The 25,064-nt window shown below is 41.0% G+C and overlaps 1 protein-coding gene across 1 annotated transcript in view; it reads left to right on the top strand.

The window, feature by feature from the left end:
- Positions 1-25,064, top strand: part of asap2a (ArfGAP with SH3 domain, ankyrin repeat and PH domain 2a) — a 195,813-nt gene that overhangs the window by 64,873 nt on the left and 105,876 nt on the right. The window contains exons 3-4 of the mRNA XM_087977838.1: positions 20,418-20,563; positions 23,619-23,693. Of these exons, the coding sequence (XP_087833964.1) occupies positions 20,418-20,563; positions 23,619-23,693 (221 nt within the window). The remainder of the gene's footprint in view (positions 1-20,417; positions 20,564-23,618; positions 23,694-25,064) is intronic.

Here is a 25,064-nt window from a genome sequence, read left to right as displayed (position 1 = left end):
TGATGAAGGAAATGACCGCACATTTATTGCTTTACAGGTGTTTTCGTCCTGCCCCCCCCCCTCCCAGTCGAAGTAAAATGCTCAGAGGCACAGTATAGTTTTACCTCCTTCATCTTTGTTTCGGGTCCTGGAGGGAGAGAGAACGATTTTTTTTATTTCAAAAATATACTTTATTCATATATAATTTAATCTATACAATTGGACATGTCATCATTCTGTAAACATTCCATTTCTTTGCGTATCGAAACAGGGTAATCATTCCTAATAACAGGTTGGTGCGATTACATTGAGCTGAGGCACCAGCGGAGCCCAAATGACTGCGTGGGCCCCCTGTTCTTCTTAGGCAGGCAGATGTTAGACGGTGGTCTTTCCCCACTGCGCCTTGGCAGCAGCTGCCCCAAGCTTCAGCGCGTCCCTCAACAGGTAGTCCTGGACCTTGGAATGTGCCAGTCTGCAACACTCAGTCGGGGTCAACTCCTTCAGCTGGAAGATCAACAGGTTTCGGACCACCCAGAGAGCGTCCTTCACCGAGTTGATGATCCTCCAGGCACAGTTGATGTTCGTCTCGGTGTGCGTCCCGGGGAACAGGCCGTAGAGCACGGAGTCCCGCGTCACGGCGCTGCTCGGGACGAACCTCGACAAACACCACTGCATTCCTCTCCAGACTTCCTCTGCATAGGCACATTCCAGAAGGAGGTGTGTGACAGTCTCGTCCCCCTCGCTGCCGCTTTGAGGGCAGCGTGCGGTGCGGCAGAGAGTCCGGGCGTGCATAAATGATCTCACAGGCAGAGCCCTTCTCACCACCAGCCAAGCCATGTCTTGGTGCTTGTTGGAAAGTTCTGGCGATGAGGCATTCTGCCAAATGGCTTTGACAGTCTGCTCAGGGAACTGCTCGACAGGATCTGCCCTCTCCTTTTCCCGAAGGGTCTCAAGGACACTACGTGCTGACCACTTCCTGATGGACTTGTGGTCAAAGGTGTTTTTCTTGATAAATTTCTCCACGAAGGACAGGTGGTACGGAACGGTCCAACTACTCGGAACGTTCCGCGCAGCAAGGCCAGGCCCTTCCTTCGCAACACTGGGGAGAGGTAGAACCTCAGTACGTAGTGACACTTGGTGTTTGCGTACCGGGAATCCACGCACAGCTTGATGCAGCCACACACAAAGGTGGCCATCAGGGTGAGGGTTGCATTGGGTGTGTTTTTTCCCCCATTGCTCCGGTCTTTGTGCATTACATCTCTTCGGACCCGGTCCATCTTTGATCTCCACACGAAGTGGAAGATGGCCTGGGTGACTGCGGCGGCACAGGTTCTGGGGATAGGCCAGACCAGTGCCACGTATAACAATACTGAGAGTACCTCACACCTGATGACCAGGTTTTTACCCGCGATGGAGAGCGACCGTTGCTCCCATCTGCCCAGTTTCTGTCTCGCCTTCCTGATCCGCTCCTCCCAGGTCTTGGCGCACGTCCCAGCCCCACCGAACCAAATACCCAGCACCTTCAGGTGGTCAGTCCTGACGGTGAAGGGGATAGAGGATTGGTCGGCCCAGTTCCCGAAGAGCATGGCTTCGCTCTTGCCTCGGTTAACCTTGGCCCCCGAGGCCCGTTCGAACTGGTCACAGATGCACATAGTCTGTGCACGGACAGCGGATCCGAGCAGAAAACGGCAACGTCATCCATGTACAGGGAGGCCTTAACCTGCAGACCCCCGCTGCAAGGAATAGTCACCCCTCTCAGGCTCGCATCCTTCCTGATGGACTCGGCAAATGGATCTATGCAACACACAAACAAGGCAGGAGAGAGAGGGCAGCCCTGCCTGACTCCAGATCTGACTGGGAAGCTATCTGATTCCCACCCATTGAGGGAGAGAGAACGATCGTCCATGTGCACAGAAACATGAGTTCTTGGTCTTTTCTGGAACAGCAGTTTCTTAAGGAATTATATAGTCACTTACAGGGAGGAGCGTCTAGATAAGGCAACATACATATTAATTGAGGAGAAAGTGAGGTCTGCAGATGCTGGAGATCAGAGCTGGAAATGTGTTGATGGAAAAGCGCAGCAGGTCAGGCAGCATCCAGGGAACAGGAGAATCGACATTTCGGGCATAAGCCCTTCTTCAGGAATCTTTCCTGAAGAAGGGCTTATGCCCGAAACGTCGATTCTCCTGTTCCCTGGATGCTGCCTGACCTGCTGCGCTTTTCCAGCAACACATTTCCATACATATTAATTGGGTGACCATTACAATCAGTGAGTGTCAATAATAAAGATTAAGCCATCTGCTGTTACACAATGAATAACTGGCTTCACATAATGAAGGCTTTTCACCTTGTTGACTGACTTTACATACTGAATGCTGTTTTATCTTGTTCAATGGCTCTATATAATGAACACTTTTCCACCTTGTTAACACATTACCCTTCTCTGCAGCACCCCATTGTTAACTGCAAGTTCTTATCTGATTTGAGTCATGGTCAATTGAACCTCTTGTTTCACAAAACTTAACTATTTGTCCACCTGCTCTGACTAATACACATTCTTAGAGTGATATGCTAATTCTGCCATGTACTCTTTCTTGGGTGTTCACTAGCCATAGAAAGCAGATCGTGCAGAACAGTACTTGATATCCTGGAAGCAGTCATAGTATCTTCTGGTAGTCCACAGTGTCAACTTCTTTATATTAGTCATCCTACTAAATCAAGGGTTGGCTACTAGATGATACCTTGGGAAGGAGATGATACTCTCTGTGAACTGAAGATTGAGTTTGCAGTCACTGAGATGTTGGAAACATATCCAGACTAGGTATTTCAGGTACACAACACCTGCATAAGTGTACAGCTTGGACATGTTAAATGCCATGGTGTCACACAAAAAGTGATAGAACAGATCTGCTAAAGCAATATTTCCACAGCTTGGATCTCTTTTGAGGTGCTCTGCACTATTTGGCAGACATGATTTGGAGATGCCGATGTTGGACTGGGGTGTACAAAGTTAAAAATTACACAACACCAGGGTATAGTCCAATAGGTTTAATTGGAAGCACTAGCTTTCAGGGCGCTGCTCCTTCATCAGGTGGTTGTGGAGCATAAGATTGTAAGACACAGAATTTATAGCAAAAGTTTACAATGTGATGTAACTGAAATTATATATTTCACACTGTAAACTTTTGTTATAAATTCTGTGCCTTACAATCTTATACTGCACAACTGTCTGATGAAGGAGTAGTGCTCCAAAAGCTAGTGTTTCCAATTAAACCTGTTGGACTATAACCTATTTGGCAGAACAAGTGTCGAACCTCCTAATATTCTATTAAATGTACAATCCTATCTACCTGTGACTCTACTTTCAAGGAACTATGAACCTGTAATCCAAGGTCTCTTTATTCAGCAACACTCCCCAGGACCTTACTATTAAGTGTATAAGTCCTGCTAAGATTTGCTTTTCCATAATGCAGCGCCTTGCATACATCTAAATTAAATGCCATCTGCCACTCTGCAGCCCACTGACCCATTTGATCAAGATCTCATTGTACTGTGAGGTAATGTTCTTGGTTGTCCACTCCACCTCCAATTTTATTTCATCTGCTATGTTCATCCTATGTTCATCTTCAAATCATTTATATAAACAATGAAAAGTAGTGGATCCAGCACTGATCCTTGTGGCACTCCATGGTCACAGGCCTCCAGTCTGAAAAGCAACCTCCACTACCACCCTCTGTCTTCTACATCGAGCCAGTTCTGTATCCAAATGGCTAGTTCTCCCTGTATTCTATGAGATCTAACCAGTCTCCCGTCGGAAACCTTGTTGAATGCCTTACAGAAGTCCACATAGATGAGCTTTGTCCTCATCAATCCACTTTGTTACGTCTTCAGAAAATGCAATCCAGTTTGAGAGACATGATTTCTCACACACAAAGCCATGCTGACTATCCCTAATCAGTCCTTTTTTTTTCCACATACATGTACATCCTGTCCCTCAAGATTCCATCCAACAACTTACTCACTGACGTCAGGGTCACTGGCCTATAGTTCCCTGGCTTTTCCTTATCACCTTTCTTAAATAGTGATACCACATTAGCCAATCTCCAGTCTTCTGGCACCTCATCTGTGCTATTGATGATACAAGTATCTCAGCAAGGTGCCCAGCAATCACTGCCCTAGCTTCCCACAGAGTTCTAAGTTACACCTGATTAGATCCTGGGGATTTATCCACTTCTGTGCGTTTCAAGACATCCAGTACCACCACCTCTGTTAAATGGACATTTTTCAAGATATCACCATCTATTTCCCCAAATTCTATATCTTCCATCTCCTTCTGCACAGTAAACACTGATGCAAAATACTCATTTAGCATCTCCTGTGGCTCCACACATAGGCTACCTTGCTGTTCTTTGAGGGGCGCTGTTCTCTCCCTTGTTACTCTTTTATCCTTATGTATTTATAAAAGCCCTTTGGATTTTCCTTAACCCTATTTTCCAAAGTTAGCTCATGTCCCTGTTTTCCCCTCCTGATTTCCCTCTGAAATTACTCCGACTGCCTTTATACTCTAAGGATTCACTTGATCTCTCCTGTCTATACCTGACATGTCCTTCCTTCTTTTTCTTAACTAAAACCTCAATTTCTCTAGCTATCCAGCATTCCCTACACCTACTAGCCTTTCCTTTCACTCTAACAGGAATATACTGTCTCTGGACTCTCATCATCTGATTTCTGAAGGGTTCCCATTTTCCAGCTGTCCCTTTACCTGAGAACATCTGTCCCAATCAACTTTTGAAAGTTCTTGCCTAATACTGTCAAAATTAGCCTTCCTCCAACTTAGAACTTCAGCATTTAGATCCAGTCTATCCTTTTTCATTACTATTTTAAAACTAATAAAATTATGGTCACTGGCCCCAAAGTGCTCCCCCACTGACACCCCAGTCACCTGTCTTATTTCCCAAGAGTAGGTCAAGTTTTGCACCGTCTCTAATAGGCACATCCACATACTGAATCAGAACATTTTCTTACACACACTTAACAAATTCCTCTCCATCTAAACTCTTAACACTATGGCAGTCCCATTCTATGTTTCGAAAGTTAAAATCCCTTACCATAACACCCTATTATTCTTACAGTTAATTGATATCTCCTTACAAATTTGTTTCTCAATTTCCTGCTGACTATGAGGGTGTCTATAACAATCCCAATAAGGTGATCATCCTTTCTTATTTCTCAATTCCACCCAAATAACTTCCCTGGATGTATTCCCACATATATCTTTCCTAAGTACAGCTGTAATGCTATCCCTTATCAAACACATCATTCCCCCGCCTCGCTTGCCCCTTTTCTATCCTTCCTCTAGCATTTGTATCCTGGAACACTAAGCTGTCCATCCCTGAGCCAGGTTTCTGTAATTGCTATGATATCACAGTTCCTAACCATGTCCTGGGCTCATCTGCCTTCCGTGTTAGGCCTCTTGCACTGAAATAAACGCAGTTTAATTTTTCATTCCTACCTTCTTCTCTGCTTTGTTCCTTCCTGCCTTGACTGTTTGACTCGCTTCTGTTCCCAACTGTACCAGTCTCAGATTGATCTCGTTCCTCACTATCTCCCTGGGTCTCACACCCCGACCTCACTAGTTTATATCCTCCTGAGCAGCTCGAGCATTCCAATTCAGGTACAATTCGTCCTTCATGTACAGGTCACTTCTACCCCAGAAGAGATTCCAATGATCTAAAAATGTAAACCCTTCTCCCATGCACCAGCTCCTCAGCCACGCATTCATTTGCTCTCTCCCTGGAGATGGAACACCCAAGGCCCTGTTTATTGTAACTGGCGACTTCAATTAAGCCAATCTATGGAAGGTGTTACCCAAGTACCACCAGAACATTACTTGCCCCGCCAGGGGCCTGAACATTTTACACCACTGCTACAATCCTGTGAAGGATGCCTACCGCTCCATCCCCGCCCTTATTTTGGGAACTCCAACCACAATGCCATGTTTCTTCTCCCGGCTTACAGACAAAAGCTCAAACAGGAGACACCGCCGCAGATACAGGTCCACTGCTCATCGGAGGAGGCAGAGGATCAACTCTGGTGCTGTCTGGAATCGGCTGATTGGGCCATGTTCAAACAGTCCACAGGTACCTTGGACAAGTACGCCACCACCATCACAGACTTTATCAGCAAGTGTGTGGAGGACTGCATACCGAGGAAGTCAATCTGGGTGTTCACCAGAAGGAAACTCTGGATGAATCACGACATACAGAACCTGTTGAAAACCCAGCCTGAGGCTTTCAAATCAGAAGATCCACTCAAATCTAAGGAATCCAAGAATGCCCTTCGCAGAGCCGTTAAGACAGCCAAAGACCAATAGCGATCCAAACCAGAGACCCAGACAGACACCATGCAAGGACTGAATGACATCACCGGTTCTAAAAAGAGACAGTGTAAGATAGCAGATGATGATACATCCCTCCCAGATCATCTCAATGCCTTCTATGCTCGCTTTGAGCAGAATTTTGGCAGAAAGGTAACACCTATTCCGAGAAGTCCTGACTAACATATCTGAACAGTCATTGCATTGGAGGTCAGATCAGTTTTCCTTTGTATGAATCAAAGGAAAGCGATGGGACCTGACAAAGGATCAGGCCCTGCAATCAGAGCATGTGTAGATCAACTCCTCGAGACTGATTACTAAACTTAGTGATCTCTGACTAAACTTAGTGACTCTCTGCAACTGGATCCTCTGTTTCCTGACCCACAGGCCACAATCAATGAAGATTAGGGACAACATTTCATCCTCGCTGACACTCAACACTGGAGTCCCTGGGGATGCGTATTCAGCCCCCTACTGTACTCACTGTATACCTATGACTGCGTCGCCAATACCAGACTAATGCTATTTACAAGTTCGCTGATGGCACCACCATAGCCTATCGAATCTCAGATGGCGATGAAACAGACTCCAATGGGAGGTGAAGACCTGGAAAAATGGTGCACTGAGAACAACCTAGCTCTCAATGCCGGCAAAACCGGCATTATTGACTTTCGGCGGGATGTTACTCATGCCCCCCTACACATTAACAGCACAGAGGTGGAACGAGCGGAGTGTGTCAAGCTCCTGGAAGTGGTCATCCACAACAAACTTTCTTGGACTCTTCATGTAGATGCAGTGGTTACAAACGCCCAATAACGTCTCTACTTTGGCAACTGAGGAAATTTGGCATGACGGCGAATACTCTTGCCAACTTTTATAGGTGCGCCATCAAGAACATTCTGTCTGGATGTATCACTACCTGGTATGGCAACTGTACAATCCAGGATCGGAGACTGTTACAGAGAGTGGTGAACTCGGCCTAGACATTCACAAAGGCTAACCTCCCATTTCTCGAATCCATCTAACAGGCTGGCTGTCAAGGAAAGGCTGCCAGCATTCTCAAAGTTCCATCCCACCCTGCCAATATTTTTCTACAACCTTTACCATCGTGGAGAAGGGAGAGAAGCCTGAACTCATGCACCAGCCGGTTTTGTAACAGTTTCTACCCTACTGTTGTTAGAATACTGAATGGACTCTCAAACTCTGAACATTCGCCTGTACCTGTGTTTTTGTTTTTGCCGCTGTTTACCTATTATTTACTTATCTATGCTACTTAACTCTGTGATCTGCCTGTATTGCTCGCAAGGCAAAGCTTTTCACTGTGCCTCGGTACATATGACAATAAATTCAATTCAATTCGAAGACTGTCTTCTCAGCATATGAAAGTGTGGAGATTTGTCTATGAGCCTTGCAACAATATTAAGTGTATGAATAGAACATATAACTTGAATACTGACCATATGAGTCCTGTTTGATAGCGATTGTAGGTAAGTTAGTGATGGGGAAATGGTGACTTCAGCATTATTATTTGCATTTAGGTGATGTGGGATGTGAAGATGCATTACTGACTGAACACTCTGATAATGTCATTGAACTTCCTGCAGAATTGCAAAATAGTTCTTGGAATTTGTTCACGGCTGTGTAAATGCCAGGGAATCTCTTCCCTGGCAGATACATGATCTCTCTTTTCCTCCTCTTCTCCTCCACAAAGAACTCCCAACTTTTAATGAAAAACCTTGGAACCTACATAATTGAATGTCCAAACTTTTATTGTTTCTGCATCACATCCACTCTTTACATGATTATTAGTCTCCCCTTCTTAGGATGCTAAGTTTAAGAAGTGAACTTCTAGTTTTGCATAGTACTAGAAAGTTGATTTTGAGTCTTCTGTTAATGTGTACAGCCAATGAGCAAAGCAGTTGGACTGGCAGCACGCAACAATCCAGTGAGTAGACAGCATGAAGTTGGCATTTTATGAACAATTGAGATTGAAAGGAATAGGAGTCGTGGCTGATGGGAATTTCACCTCCACTTACCTGCACTCTTCCCGTAGCCCTTAATTCCTTGTGAGATCAAGAATTTCTCAATCTCTGCCTTGAAGACATTTAATGTCCTGGCCTCCACCGCGCTCCTTGGCAATGATCCCCACTCCTCCTCTTTGGAGGTTATGCAGTTTAAATCCCAACCTGTTCTTTTGTGTTTCAGAATTTTGTCTGGAAGAAGTTGATGACCTAGTTGTTTAATGCTTTTGTGGGTCCCCACAATGTGATTTCCTACTCCGAAACACATTCCTTAGAAGTTTTCCCACATGCAGTGACATATGAAATAGATAAGCATGTATTTATGTCTGTTACACAGCAAACGTTTTGGTGCGAGTCAGAACCATATTGACATCTCGGGGAGATTGGTGTGTGGCCAATTCAATTTCTTTAGATTATGATAAACAGCAAAAAGCTGTTAAGTTATTTTCATGTGAAAATAAGAACTGCTCCCATTGTTAACATAGTTATCTAGCTACCTATCTGTAGCTGTTTTGCACATGTACATTTTTTCAGTTAGTTAACATAGAAAACTTTGAAGGCAGTTTGCAGGTTTGCCTTGGACCACCCAGTAATTGGTTATTAGTAGGCATAGGTACAAGTGGAGCACAACATTTACTTGAGTTTTTTTGGATTGAGCTGAAAATGTGTTGCTGGAAAAGCGCAGCAGGTCAGGCAGCATCCAGGGAACAGGAGAATCGACGTTTCGGGCATAAGCCCTTCTTCAGGAATTGAGCCTTACTACTATGATACCGAATAATATTGTTTCTCATTTGTTTTCACGCAAACCCTCAACTTATAATCTGTGTTATTTAACATGTAAAATGTATATCACAAGTTTAATGGGTTTTTGTTGAAAATAGAAACTAGATGAATAGTGTAAGTTAACTGTGTGATTTGATGTGTGCATTTGTCTCTTTTATGCTCCCTGATTTTTCTTCTTATTTTGTGTATATACATAAGACCGCAATATTTACACTTGAAGTACTCCAAGTTTAATAAACTGTACTTTGAGCAGTAATTGACTGAATTGTATATTGCATTTATTCTAAACCCTAAACAACCTTATTTACTGTAATGTTCTGTTTGAAAAAAATAATACTTTATGGTAAGCTTTTCTTTCATGAAACTATTGACTTTGCCTCAGACCATAATAAGACAATGCTGTTTTTGGTGTATGTGACAAGTTCAGAACAACTTAGTATAGAAGTTGCAGTTAGTGACAATAACATAAACATTGAACTGAATTTAAAACTCTTGGTTTAGCACTTAACAAAAGAAAGTGAAACATTTGATTTTATTAAACTGCTTCGGAAAGTTATGTTTCATGAAAATAATCTTGCAGTTTTGACAATGTCCTGCCCTCAATCCTTTTTCTTTATACAAGACTGAATTAATCTATATTGCAGTGCAAAAAAAGTCTAAAGATAAATTGTATTCTGGCATATTATGATTTCAACATTGTTATTTAGCCTTGGGCATTACTCAGGCTGTTACAATTTTGAGACAAAGTATAATGAAGTTAATGTAAAATTCTGCGCACATTCTTTTAAGTGTGCCTCTGTGTTCAGCTGATGAGTTTTCTATCAGGTGAGTTGATGAGACAATGAGCTTCTAATAATTGACTGAAACAGATGGCTGTTTCAAGACCTACAGATTTGAAGTTAACAAAAATGTAGTCTATGCACAAATGTGATGTACCTGTACAACGAATACTCCAAAATCACTTCTTAGAGCATGCCTTGCAATTTTATCACCCAAGGTTAGCAGTCCTAAGCTGTCTTTTGGAGGGAAATCTCAGCATTGTGAATGTATATTAAGGTATGTTACATGTGCATTGCCTCGGAATCTTAGAAGCTTCCTGTCTTCGTTGGAGTTTATATAAATAGTGTTTAAGTTGCTGCCCTTCAGGCTAGATTCAGAAATGAAAGAGACTACTCCTTATGGGTCATAGTTTGCTGTAGGATTGAATTCAATAAACCAAACTATTAGACAGACTTGCCATTTGTATGTTTTAAGTTTTTTGCATGGCAAGTTCCTACAAGGAAATACTTATACCATTGCAGTGAGGGAAATGGGGCATTCTGTGCAAAAGAAACAACACTATTAATCTCATTCGTTTTTTAAAAAAAAACTTGTGGGACATTGAAATCTCTGGCAGGCCAGCATTTATTGCCCATTCCTAGTTACCATTGAGAAGATGGTGTTGAACTTCTGTAGTTCATATGCTGCAGGTTGACCCATAATGCCCTTAGGGACGAAATTCCAGGATTTCAACCCAGCAACAGTGAAGGAATTGCAATATATTTCCAAGTCAGGATGTGATTGGCTTGGACAAGAACTTGCAGGTTCCCATGTATCTGCTCCTCTTTGTTCTTCTCACTGGAAGTGGCTGTGCATTTAGGAAGTGCCATCTAACAACCTTTGCTGCATTTCTACGGTGTATCTTGTAGATAGTAGCTACTGCTGCTGCGGAGTATCAGTGGTAAGGAAGTGGATGTGGTGTCAGTCAAGCAGGCTGCTTCATCCTATATGGTTTCTTTAAATGTTGATGGAGCTGCACTCATCCATGCAAGTGTAGTCCATCACACTCCTGATTTGTGCCTTGTAGATGGTGGATACGTTGTGAGTTATTCAATTAAGCATTCCTCGCCTTTGATCTGCTCTTGCAACCACTGTGTTTATGTGGCAAGTCTAATTGTGTTTCTGGTCACTAGTAACTCGCAGGATGTTGGTGGTGGGAAATTCAATAATAGTATCACCATTGAATGTTAATAGGTGGTAGTTAGATACTCTTACTGGAGATGGCCATTGCCTAGCATTTGTGTAGTGCGAATGTTATTTGCTACATGTCAGCCCAAGTCTAAGTATTGTCCAGATCTTGTTGCATTTGATTAGATTTAGATTAGATTAGATTACAGTGTGGAAACAGGCCCTTCGGCCCAACAAGTCCACACCGACCCGCCGAAGCGCAACCCACCCATACCCCTACATTTACCCCTTTTAATCTAACACTACGGGCAATTTAGCATGGCCAATTCACCTAACCCGCACATCTTTGTGACTGTGGGAGGAAACCGGAGCACCCGGAGGAAACCCACGCAGACACGGGGAGAATGTGCAAACTCCACACAGTCAGTCGCCTGAGTCGGGAACATGGAACATTTGAACATGGACTGATTCAATATCTCAGGACTCGCAAATGGTGCTGCATATTGCTCTATTGTTGGCAAACATCCTCACTTCTGACCTGATGGTCAATAAATCTTGGGTCAGTCGAACTTTAGTTTTAGGAAACTAAACATATTTTCTTAATTCAAAATATTTTTGCCCAAATTCCTTTTTGGTAATCATTTGCAAAATTTAAATTATAGGAGCTAAACTATAAAGCTTGATAATTATAACTAGATTTTTACAAATCTTTGGATATTTCTTTTGTCAGTTGTTTCTAAGCGTCTGGAAGTTTACTTTGACAGTTGACTTCATGTAACTGGACATGTACTTTAATCTTTGCACAGACTGGCAAAGTAAACACTTGACAAATTGTTGAGTTATATCGATGTTGATGTAGTTTAACACCCATGTAAGAAAGTCACAAAGAGATCAAATAGGCAATTAAGAAAATTCTTTACCCAGAAAGTGGTAAGTGTGTGGAATTTGCTGTCAAATGTAGTAATTGAAATAAATGGTGTAAATGCATTTCAGGTGAGGATAGATGAGATTATGAAGGACAAGAGTCAATTGGATCTAAAATGCAGATATGGACTTTTTGGAAAAATACCTTTTTGGTGCTATAGATGATCAAACATTGTTCACTTGCTATGAAACAACAGATCAATATTCTCTTTGTTCAAGCACTACAATTTATTTTCACAAATGATTCAAAGAACTGCTTATCTTCGCATATATCTGAGTCATTTTAGTTGATTTAAGCAGATATTTTCCAACTATCCTTGGGCTTTTCCAACATCTTCAGCTGAACAATGATTCCCTGTGGGAGTTCGTTTGTTTACAGCCTGAACCTTTGTTTATAGCCTGACTGTGGCATCACAGTTTAATCAAAATGATGAGCCAACATCTTAGCAAAATGTCCTTTGTCTAATTTCTAAATGATCCTCGCTGAATTTAAATAGTTGTTGCAGCAGGATGAGTGAATGATTGTTGATGTTAAAATACCTCTGTTTCCCATATGCTGGCTCAGTTGAAATGTCTGCACCTTAATTTAACTCTTCTACACATGCTGCCTTGATAGATCTCAAAAGCTAAAGTGAGCCCTAATTTTTTTTTTTTACTTATTTGGGCCCATTGTAGCTTGCATAGCTTCTTACCTAGTACCCCAAGATATTCCGATGGAACCATCTCAAATATTGAGATTTGATGTAGATCAAACAAAGTAATATAAGTTTTCTGAACTGTTCTGCATCTGTAGTGAAAATTAATAGCAGAAGTTCTTACATTTTTCTTGCCCTTCCCCAAAACCTCCTTGTTTCCTTAAAAAGTTCAAGGTGAGACGTTATGTACTACTTGTGCTTGTGACAAAATAGTCTGGGTTTCATCACGAAATTTCAGGTACATAGCTTGCTCTGAAAATTCTTCTTACAAACAAAAGTCATCCAACAGCCATCTGTTTCAATAAAATCTCAACAGAAAATTTGGGTTCACATTTCCACTCAAATGGCAGCTGTTGACTATTAAATCGTAGAAAAGATATATTCATGAAAATCGACCTTCTGGGAACAGTACTACTACTGTGCTCAGACAGCTGGCTGCTAGCCTGTTGTTGACCAGTGACAGCTGGTCCAGTCAGCCACACCTTAGAAAAAAATGAATTGAAGTGACATTCTTAGCTCATGTGTAAGTGTGTTAAAATGGGATGAATACTTGGCATTGTGGATATAATAGCTTGTGTCATTCTTTTAGGGACTACTTTTACAGTTAATGGCTTTGTAATTGGAGATGATTCTGAAAACGTTCAAACATTCCATCTGCTAATCAGTTCTTGTATATAAAGAGACAAATCAAAGTTCAGAAATGAGCAACTATTTTTTCTTTACCATTGCACTTTGACATTCATGTTAACAAGTTTACTGTATGTTTATTTTCCCCTGAGCATTCTTCAAGGACCGAAGTATATGTATCCATTTGTTCCTTACAGGGCAGAATTTTCAAAATAATTCCCTACCTGAACATGATAGAAATGTTTTTTGTTGGCTTAATATCATTCTTGGTAACTAGTGTTATACATTTATCAGCAAAAAACACCACAAACATTCAAATTGCCCTTTTCATTAATACTGTTTGTTTGATCATGCTCCTTCCAGTGGATATTCCCTGTACCTGATGACAGTCTTCCATATCATTAGATGGTTTGTGCCACTAATACATTAGGCATAATCCTAGTGTGGTTTCGGTTCTGCAAAATAATAGTGGATTGAGAAGGCCCCAATATACTGGGTCCTCTTCTCGAACAGCTGAGCATTTGTTTCTTATCATTTCTTTTAAACACAGCCTCCAGAGCCAATGGCTGTTAGCGACTATTTCATAGTTATTGGCCTTCTTTACCTCATGCTTGTATATGTCCTCGTACTAGTAGTATGGATGTGTAGGAGATCATGTGCCAATAGTTCGTAGCACAGAATGCCTTTGGGTGCAGAGTATTTTATATTAATACCATGAAAATGTTTAAAAAAGTAGTTATTGATGACCATCCAAAATATTGAAAGTATGGCTGAGATGGAGGCACACAAACAGATATTAAGTGATGAAAATGTTATTGAAGTCAAGGGATTGCATTTAGACTCTTGTTGAAAGTGGTCATTTCCAGGCACAATTACAGCATAAATTTTGTGTACTTGGGATAGTTTCTTAGAAACTTATGAAAGCAGACAGGAACTGGATTATTTTTAGACGTGGCAGTGTGTATTTTTAAAAAATGTAATGACACAGGATTTTCTAGGGAAGAGTGATGTCAATGTTTTATGGTCAGTTTGAAGGTGAGAAATGTAGATCTGAAGTTGATGTCTTAAACTTAAATAAAGGTAATTACTAATGTATGAAGTCAGTTGGCTACAGTGAACCAGGAAAACAGGTTGAAAGGTAAGATGAGCAATGATGACATTTACAGATATTTCATAATTCTCAACAGCAAGTATTCCATTGAGAAAGCAAAAGTCTGAGAAGGACATTCCAACATTGCTCCTGGCCACCTGTTTTCCCTTTAACTATACAATTTCTTCTTGCTGTTTTTGATGTCCCTAGCAAGGTTCATTTCAAAATTCCTTTAATATCTGTTACAAAGCTGCTTTATGGCCCTTTACTGATCTTCGTATCTTTCCCATTTAGCAGGACCTTTGCTGTTTTTTTTCTGTGAAATGGAGCTTTTCCCTCTGAGATAAAAACTGGTTTTGTTGAATGTTCCTTTAAACATCCTCCACTGTTTTTAGTTGCTTTGCTCATTAGCACATTTTCCCAGCTCACTGTGGGCCATCTGTCTCATCTCATTAAAGTCGGCCTTGCGTAAAAAAACTTTAGCTGATTCACGCTTTTCACTTTCAAATGCTACATTGAACACAGTCACATTATGATCACTATTTGATAAATGTTCAAGCACAATTAGGTTCCTCACCATGGAAGTAATTAAATCTGATTCATTGTTCGTTACTAAATCCAGTGTCCCCTTGTTGCACCCAGGACACATTGCTGTGGTGAAACTAGCCTGGGCACACTCCAGAGTTTCACTACCTTTCTGACTGATAGTCTGCCTCTTCCAATCTAAAATTAAAACCATCCCCCATTAATACTGCATTTGATTTTTCTACACACTTGCCTGATTTCTGCATTTATAAAATCTAACATTTCAGAACTACTGCCAGGGAGTCTGTACACAACACCTATTAGTTTTAGATCTTTTACAGTTCCTCAATCCTACCCATACTGTTTCTATTGAATATTTTGTACTCATTATATTCTTCGTCATTTGTGTTCCTCATCAGTAAGGCTACTGCACCTTATCTGCCATTTTCCCTATCCATCCTTTAAACTTTCAAACTTGGTATATTTAGTTCCCAATCCTGACTATACTGCAGCCATGTCTTGTTAATGGCTACCATATCATAATCTCCAATTTGAATGTGCCGGAAGCTCAATTTTCCTTGTGTTCAAGTATAGAATGCTTATCTGGGCCTTATGCTGTAACCTGCCCCTCAGCATTGATGTTTTATTTGCATGTTTATATTTTTCTTCCAGTTTAATTGATACACATCTCATGGCTTTTTGATACACAGCTAATGACCTGCTCTACCTGAAGTAGGCCTCCTAACTGTTTCAATACTCTGCTTTGTAACTTGATTTTGAAACTGTCTTGACTTCCCCCGAGCCTACTCCCCCACTTACTACTTTAAAGTCCTTGTGACCACCTTATTTAGCCTTTTTGCTCAGATATTGGTACCAGACATATTGCACAAAATAGAACCCCTCTTGCTCACACTTTTAGCCACATATTTACTTCCCAGATAATTTTCCAATCTCTGCTCGTTTTCATATGACTCTGGTAATAATGCATAGATTATAACCCTTGAGGTGCTGGTCTGAATTTTGTTCCTAATTCCTGATATTCCTCAACAGGATATCTTGCCTATGTTGTTGGTCCCAGCATGGACTTCAACAACTGGATCCTTTGCCTCTCACTCTATTATTCTTTCAAGCTGGTTCAAAATTTTCCTTTACGTTGTGAGGTAGGCACGGCACTTTGTGGGTGTTAGCCCTGCTTACAAAGGATGCTATTTATACCCCTACACATCTCAATTTGCTTCTCATGCTTAAGTGGCCTTCTGTACCACAGTGTAGTGGTCAGTGTGTCCATCCTCCCGATTGTCCTTTTACTCATGCAGACAAAGAGCAAGTATCTCATTCCTGTTGGACAAGTTCAAGAGCTAAATTCAGGATGCCTCCACCTGCCTCACATGTAGTCACAACATCCTATCCCCGACCGCTGACTAAATTTGAAGTACTTGATTTATAAGGTGTGACTAACTCTTGAAGCACAACATTGAGATTACACCCTCCCTAATGTGTTGCAGTGTCAGAAATACAAACTCCAGCTCATCAAAGAACCAACATTTACTCCATGTGGTCACTATGAACCACAGTAGGGTCCACCAGGCACCAACTTCATGAAGGTACAGCACATCACCTGGCATCTCTAAATTACTTAATTATTTTTTAATTGGTATTTTTAAAATTTCCTACTGGGCTTTAGTTTTTAACTTGTGAAATATTTCTCCAATCAATTTTTCAATTTGGAATCAGTATTCAAATTACTAGTCACTTACCAACCAATGAACCTACAGCATTTCCTGTGATTTCTCTTTTTCAAACTGTTTCTGATGTGGCTTTCTTTCCCCTTATGCTCCAAATTCCCTAAGTGATTGCCATGAGCAGAAGTTAAAGAGCAGAAGTACTTATCAATGAGAGAAAAGGAGGGACTGATCACCACTTCTCCCTTTCGCCAGACTCCCTATTTCATCAAACTCCATTTATACTCTAATGCAATAAAGCAACATGGAAGAAAATTTCTTTTATAGCCCCAAATTCAAGGGTTTCTGAAACTGGATTAAACTGGTTGTTTAATTAGCTTCAGTTTAAGTACCTGTAAATAGCTGTTTTAAAGTTTCAATTAGACTGCACCCAATCAAAAGAGCAACTTTTAATGGCTAAATTAAAGAACAGACTAGATTTTAGGTTGAAGTATTTCTTAGAATTTATCCTTTGAGACTCCCTGTTTAACTAAACTCCAGTTACACTCTGATGCAGCAAAGCAGTACTCCACTGCAGAAAACAAATGCAAACCATTGAGACTTGACTGGTCAATAGTACTAATTGATTTAAGAACAGTATTGAGCATTTATGGTCCAGATATTCTAATTAGAGTTAGAAATTCTTTTTTTGCCCCTGGTTGTGTTTAAAAAGAACACTTACCTTGGAGCATCTTCCTGCACAAAACCTCTTGTTATTACCCTATTTGAGAATCAGTGAATTTAACAATGGAGAGAATTATTGTGGAAACTATGCCCCTTTCTTTTTGCAGAAGTGTGCCATCTACTGTGATTTAAGTGTACAGTAGTAGACTCAGCTACTTTCATAGTAGTTGTGAAAGAATAGATGTATAAGGCAAGTGTGTGTTTAGGATGGCAGTTGATTAAGGAGTTAGGGTGCCAGGTTAGTAGGGTGCTGGATGGGTAGGCTAAAAGGAGAAAGTGAGGAGTGCAGATGCTGGAAATCAGAATCGAAGAGTGTGGTGCTGGAAATGCACAGCTGTTCAGGCAACATCCGAGGAGCAGGAGAGTCGACATTTCAAGCATAAGCTCTTCATCAAGAATGTGGGGGTGGCCGAAAGGGGCTGCGAGATAAATGGGAGGGGGTGGGGCTGAGGGGAAGGTTGCTGGGAATGCGATAGGTAGATGAAGGTGGGGGGAGAAAGTGATGGAGCGGATAAGTGGGAAGGAAGATGGACAGGTAGGACAGTTCAAGAGGGCAGTGCCAAGATGGAAGGTTGAATCCGGGATAAAGTGGGTGGAGGGAAAATGAGGAAACTGGTGAAATCCACATTGATCCTGGGTGGCTACGGTTTGGCAGTTTGGGAGGGGGAGTTGAAGTGTTTGGCCACGGGGCGGTGGGGTTGTTTAGTACATATGACCCAGAGATGTTCTCTGAAATGTCCTGCAAGTTGGCATCCTGTCACCCCAATGTAGAGGAGAGCACATTGAGAGCAACGGGCACAGTAGCTGTCATGCATGGAAGGATCCTTTGAGGCCTTGGGCAGAGGTGACGGGAGGGGGAGGGGGAGGTGTGGGTGCAGGTTTGGCACTTCTTGCAGTGGCAGGGGAAGGTGCCTGGAGTGGAGGGTGGGTTGGTGGGGGGCATTGACCTAAGAAAGGAGTCATGGAAGGAATAGTCTCCATGGAATGCAGATGGGGTGAGGAGGGAAATATATCTCTGGTGGTGAGGTCTGTTTGTAGTGGCGGAAATGGTGGATGATGATGTGACATATCTGGAGGTTGGTGGGGTGGAAGGTGAGGACGAGGGGAGTTCTGTCCTTGTTGTGATTGGAGGGGTGGGGTTCAGGTGCGAAGGTGTAGGAAATGGAGGTGATGCTTTGGAGGGTATTGTCGACCACGTGGGAAGGGAAATTGCGGTCTTTAAGGTGGCTATTTGGGATATTCTCTGATGGAATTGGTCCTCCTGGGAGCAGATGTGACAGAGGCAGAGGGGAATAAAGGATAGCGTTTTTACAGGATGCAGGGTGGGAGGAGGTGTAGGGTGGAATTCCCTCTGTGACTCCCTTGTTATATTCCAGATTCCACCCCCCCCCACCACCACCACCAACCCACCCTCCACTCCTGGAATTGTCCCCTGCAACTGCAATAAGTGTAAAACCTGTATCCACATCTCCCTCCTCATCTCTGTCCAAGGCCCCAAAGAATCCTTTCACATCCAACAGAGATTTACCAGTACTTCCACACGTCATATACTGTGTTCGTTGCTCTCGATGGGTCTCCTCTGTACTGGGGAGACAGGACGCCTACTTGCACGACATTTCAGAGAACATCTCTGGGACACACGTATTGAACAATCCCGCCATCCCATGGTCAAACACTTCAACTTCCCCTCCCACACCACCAAACTCTAGCCACTTGAACCCCAGAGGAAAAACGCCTCAACTTCCGCCTTGGGACCTTTCAACCTCACAGGACCAATGTGGATTTCACCAGTTTCATCATTTAACAGCTCCCTCCCCCAAATATCCCAGATCCAATCTTCCAACTTGAAGGGTCTATTATTTTATAATAATGTGACACATCATTATATTCTTAATGATAGTGCACTCTGGAGCATCTTTTAACCTGACAGGTTACAAACCGAAGAGTCAAGATGTCCCATTTAAAAAGTTGTGGCCTTGAAATCTCACAGTGGGACATTACTGTTAATATGTTTGAATTTTTTCTCCACAAATTTAGTTGTTTACTCCTTTCAAATAATACAAGTCTGACACAAAAGTACTAAATCCATGAAGAACATAGGAAGTTATTCAAGATACATATATGTGGAATTTCAGATGAATATTAAGCATTTATGTCCTTTTGTGCTATGTGTTATTTCAAATTCAGTGTGATTTTGTAACCCTTAATTCGGGATTATTTTGTTTGTATGCTAACACCACAATTTCAAAAGGGTACGTATCTAAATATGTTTGATTAAATTCAATTCATTGTCTGTTGGAAATATTACTTTTGCATTAGTTGCTGCCCTGAGGTTGCTTAAGAAGAATCTGCATCAAGAGAAATCCTCAGGAAAAATAGTTTTGGAGAATGGATGATAACTGGATTAGGACATGGAGATATGATGCATTTATCATTTTGAAACAGTTACATTTGAAATCTATTGTAAATTCCATTGTGTGCATTTGTGGCTTAAATGGTAATTACTGTATAACCTTCTGCTGCAGACCCTGCACAGGAAAAAAGTATAGTTAAAAGGTGGCAAATTTTCATAGAATATAGAAGTCAGAATTTATAATGAAAAAGATAACAAAAACATATAAACATAGAAAACTAGAGTTCTGACAGATCTAAGATTTTTTTAGATTCATAATTTAGCTACACTTTCAATGCCAAAAGTTAAAGCACGTTTTGCAAAAAATAGATTTTATTTGAACACATTCATTTTCGACATTATTCATGATGGTTTAAGGCTGGAGTTGCATTTCACTGCCATATGACATACATTTTGAATTTAGTATTACTGTACATGAGATCTGAGATGTTGTTGTATTTTGTCAGATGAATCATTTAAAGTAATGCAAAAAAATGTTTTTTTTCCTTCATGTCTCTTGCACTAATGTAATTTATTAGTTCTGTAAGGACAATTAGATTTTTTTATTATTGAGCTGCTTAGTTTCAATTAAATAGATTGCGTTACTGTTGCATTTAGTGGAAATGACTGCTAATAGAGCTTTTTCTGTGCAGGTCATGTAGAAAATGAAGAACAGTATACACAAGCACTAGAGAAGTTTGGAGGTAACTGTGTCTGCCGTGATGATCCTGATTTAGGCACAGCTTTTCTAAAGTTTGCTGTCTTCACTAAAGAATTAACCGCACTTTTCAAAAATCAGGTGAGGCTGTAAACTTAAATCCTCGTGTCCCTAAGTTCTTGATAGACTTGTAATTATAATTGTGCATATTGCAGGCTTGTATATGTTTGAATACATTTGGAAGTCAATTTGAACCAAGTTCCCAAGGCAATTGATTTTTGTGATATGTCCTAGACGACTGATCTAGAAAGCGCAATTAACATTTCATAATGGATCTTTTTAATTAATTAGATTACTTACTGTATGGAAACAGGCCCTTCGGCCCAACAGGTCCACACCAACCCGCCGAAGCATAACCCACCCAGACCCATTCCTCTACATTTACCCCTTCACCTAACACTACAGGCAATTTAGCATGGCCAATTCAGCTAACCTGCACATTTTTGGATTGTGGGAAGAAACCAGAGCACCCAAAGGAAACCCACGCAGACACAGGGAGAATGTGCAAACTCCACACAGAGAGTTGCCTGAGGCGGGAATTGAACCCGGGTCTCTAGCGCTGTGAGGCAGCAGCGCTGACCACTGTGCCACCGTGCCGCCCATCTATTATGCATTTATCACCCTGATGGCATCCCTAGTAGACATCCTCTTCATTTAAAGTTTTAAAGCTACAGGGAGCAGCTTGCTATATGTGCTTCCCTCTGAAAATAAAAAAAAAGTAGGGTATACGAGGCAACTGCTTTGCTTTCGACAAAGTGAAACCGATTGATGTATGTCTCCGTTACAAAGTGACGAGTGTTATGGACCAGGCCAAACCCCTAAAAAAAAATTCAAGAAAGTAGCCCAGATTCTAACTTTGCTAATTGTTTTAAGCAGGTGTAATGCAGATATTCCAGGAGGGATGCAGCTGATTGAACCACTTTTAACCAAAACAGAATTTATTTACAAGATTACCAAATTAAACACAAACAAAAGAGAACAGAGTACTGAATAACTTAACTTATCCGAAAATCCAACAGACATACCAGCTTAATGATGCTGTTCCAAACACTTGCAACAATCCCCATAAACACTCCTTGACACAAAAGTTAAAATCAAACACAGGGTCTTACAAGAGAGAGAAGTCACAGAGAGAGGTGGCAGCATGGAATACCCTCTTCCATGTAACTGTTTCTTGGATCAGCAGCCTCAAAAACTGCCTGACTGCTTTCAGTGATTAGATTAGGTTCCCTATAGTGTGGAAACAGGCCCTTCAGCCCAACAAGTCCACACCAACCCTCCGAAGAGCAACCCACCCAGACCCATTCCCCTACATTACCCCTGACTAATGCACTTAGCACTATGGACAATTTAGCATGGCCAGTTCACCTGACCTGCACAACTTTGGACTGTGGGAGGAAACCGGAGCACCCAGAGGAAACCCACGCAAACACTGGGAGAATGTGCAAACTCCACACAGACAGTTGCCAGAGGCAGGAATTGAACCCGGGTCCCTGTGAGGTAGTAGTGCTAACCACTGAGCCACCGTACCACCCAGTGAAAGCGCCCATCGTGAAGTTCGAACCCATGACTCTCAGATTAAGCATCTCGTGCTCTACCGACTGAGCTAGCCAGGCCTTAGTGAATAGCCAGACTGCCAAAACCAAATCAAACCAGAGAGAAGCTGAGCTGAGAGAACTGGCCACTCCTCTTTCATTGTACATGTGTTTTTAAAAAACAACTTGAAAGCCTTTTCCCTGAGGCATATCCATCGGCCCAAATATCAAACTGGCCCTAAAATCCATCCAAGCCCAGACTTTTCAGAACCTGTGTTTTTACCATCTCCTTAAAAAAAAACAAGGATAACATAACCTTATTAAAGGAACAGCATTGTCATACAAGTCAACTTCAACACCAAATCAGTCTTGAGTGAGGTCAAATAGTGATTTGGGTCTAAAAATTCCTATTTATATCTTTTCATATCCTTACTGGCATCAGGTGAACTAACTGTTCCATAAAGAAACAATTTTATATCACAATCTTTGTTAACCAGATTGTGGAACTAAATCTTCCAGTAGCAGTTGCAGAAAGATCTGGAACCAATTTTCTGGTATTGAAAACTGCATTCATCAATGGGTAAATCATGACCGAATGACAAGTGATGGAGAACATCAGGTTTTCTAAGTGCTGGAAGACAGTGCCCAAGTAGATTTCATAACAAAAAACTTGAAGGCAAATGGCACCATTTGTGTTTAAAGGCAGCACTCGGATCAGAAATTATTAGCAGCATTCCAAACGTGCATCATTAAACATTTACTTACTCCATTTGATATTTTTTCCAGTGTAAAGTACAAATTTGGCAACAAGTTAGATATTGTTGATGTAGAATTCTGAATTATTTCTAAATGTTGTATAGTGTTGTGCTAGGTGTTAGAACAGTGAGGGGGTGTCAGGCATTTAGTTGTCTGAATCTTTTTAGCTTGCTGCTAAGTATCTTAGTAGACACCATGGCTTCCCAAACTGTGGGCTGTGATCATCAGTGGGAGTTGCCAGCTGAAATCTTGGATTGCAAGCTCCAAGGCAGCATGGCCTAATTGCCCAATCTAAGAGGTCTGAATCATGCCCTGAAAAACCAGATGGAAAGGTTGGTTGGTTAATAATTTGGTATAAACAGCTTTCTCGCCACCCTCTACCCATAAACAAATGAACACACACATGTTTTCAAATTACAAGTGTAATTTCCATTAGTCAGATTGTTGAATTGTGACAGAAGTTCACTTTTCTGAAAGGAAGTATCTCAAATCACTGTCTTTTGATAATAGGAACTTTTTTCATCAAAATATATATGGGTTTAATTCCTTTATGTTGGCATACAATTTTTCCATTCATGATTCCTTAAGTTACCACTTCTAAATGAACTTAATAGTTGAAAAAATTCCAATTAAACAGAGACAAACTTCACGTTTTTGCTGTGCAAATCTTTGGGGAAACTGCATTTCCTCTTAAATTTTGAATTTCAATTAATTCATTCAAAATGGTATTGATATGGTTATCTTTTGTAGGTTTTACAGGAATTTTCCATAATTGCTGACAACTGCAAGAAGCTGACAATTGGTTAAATTGCGAAATTTAATATCAGCCTTTTGTTATTGTATAGATTCAAAATATGAACAATATCATCACTTTTCCTCTGGACAGTTTACTGAAAGGAGATCTGAAAGGAGTTAAAGGGGTAAGAATATACTGTCTTTATTTTGTAGTTGTCTTTACAAAGGAAAAGAAAACTCCTAAATATTTCCATTTTGATGATTTGTGAATAATGTTAGATAAAATGTTTCTTTTTAAAACCAATCCCTATAGCAAAGATCCACGGACTATAAATCAAAAGACCAGTTTGAATACTAATTTTGTTTTCAATTCTAATTTTGTTAGCTCTTCAGCTGCTTAATAAGACCAAGCCCCCCATCCCGCCAATCCCTACTCATTAGAATTTGAATTAGGTTTTATTGTCACTTGTACTCAAGTACAGGAGAACAGTGAAAAGTTCATAATGTCTCCTGTCATGGTGCCATCTTAGTTACAAAGAACCAGATACTAAAAGGGCAAAAAAGAGAAGAAAAGTTGCATTACCTTACTGATTCATGGTGTAAGTTAGAAATAAGACATAGTTACAAGGATAAATATTAGTCAGACAGATTGTAGATAAATATTACATTGCAGTAAATCAGCATATGGGCTTCCACACATGGTCTGACTGCCCATGCAAGCCACTGACCGCCTGCACCAGACTGCAGTCAGTTCAATCCAACAACCGTCCCTGGTCTGTTCCATAACTCCAACCCGCTCCTCTCTGGCTCTCAGCTGCACTGTTCCATGCCTCCTGCTCCGGCTCTCAGCCATTCCACACCAGTACTCAGTATGATTATGCCCATTGGAACCCACCTTGGTTTCGTATTCCTTTAAATGATTGGGTTACAAAATCTGTTGATTTTGGACTTAAAATTAATTAAGCTATCATTTTAAGATTTTTTTGTAGGAGAGACATGCGTACTTTACCACTCTTTGAAAGATTATTTTTCTCTTGATTGGCAATGCTTTGATTTTATGGTTCTGTCTTCAATCTCAGAATTTCTTTCTATCTACCCTTTCAATTTCTTTCCCAGTATGACGAAATCTCAGTCAAATTATCCCTCGACATTATATTTTTTCTATTCTTTCCTTCCTTTTTAACTTGTCTAATTTTCTCACAAATTAATCTGTACTAATCACTGCAGTATGCGCATTTTGCAGTGATTTCTAAATTCTCACCACATGCCTGAATTTCTGAAATAGGCATACATTTTTAAGCACGATTTATTAATTTCTTTGAGATTAGTAGTAATGAGGTAATGTTTAAATGATATTATCTATTGCATTTTTTATATAGTTGTTGTTAAGAGTGTGGTGCTGGAAAAGCATGGAGGTAAGGCAGCATCTAAGGAGCAGGAGAAATGACGTTTTGGGCATAAGCCCTTCCTCAGGAATGAAGTCTCATTCCTGATGAAGGGCTTATGCCCAGAACGTCGATTCTCCTGCTCCTCAGATGCTGCCTGACCTGCTGTGC

This window comes from Chiloscyllium plagiosum, unplaced genomic scaffold (genome assembly GCF_037043375.1).
Source record: "Chiloscyllium plagiosum isolate Xiang-an unplaced genomic scaffold, Cpla_swu_hap1 HiC_scaffold_3, whole genome shotgun sequence".
In the NCBI taxonomy this organism is placed as follows: domain Eukaryota; kingdom Metazoa; phylum Chordata; class Chondrichthyes; order Orectolobiformes; family Hemiscylliidae; genus Chiloscyllium; species Chiloscyllium plagiosum.
This window is presented reverse-complemented; position numbering and strand designations above follow the sequence as displayed.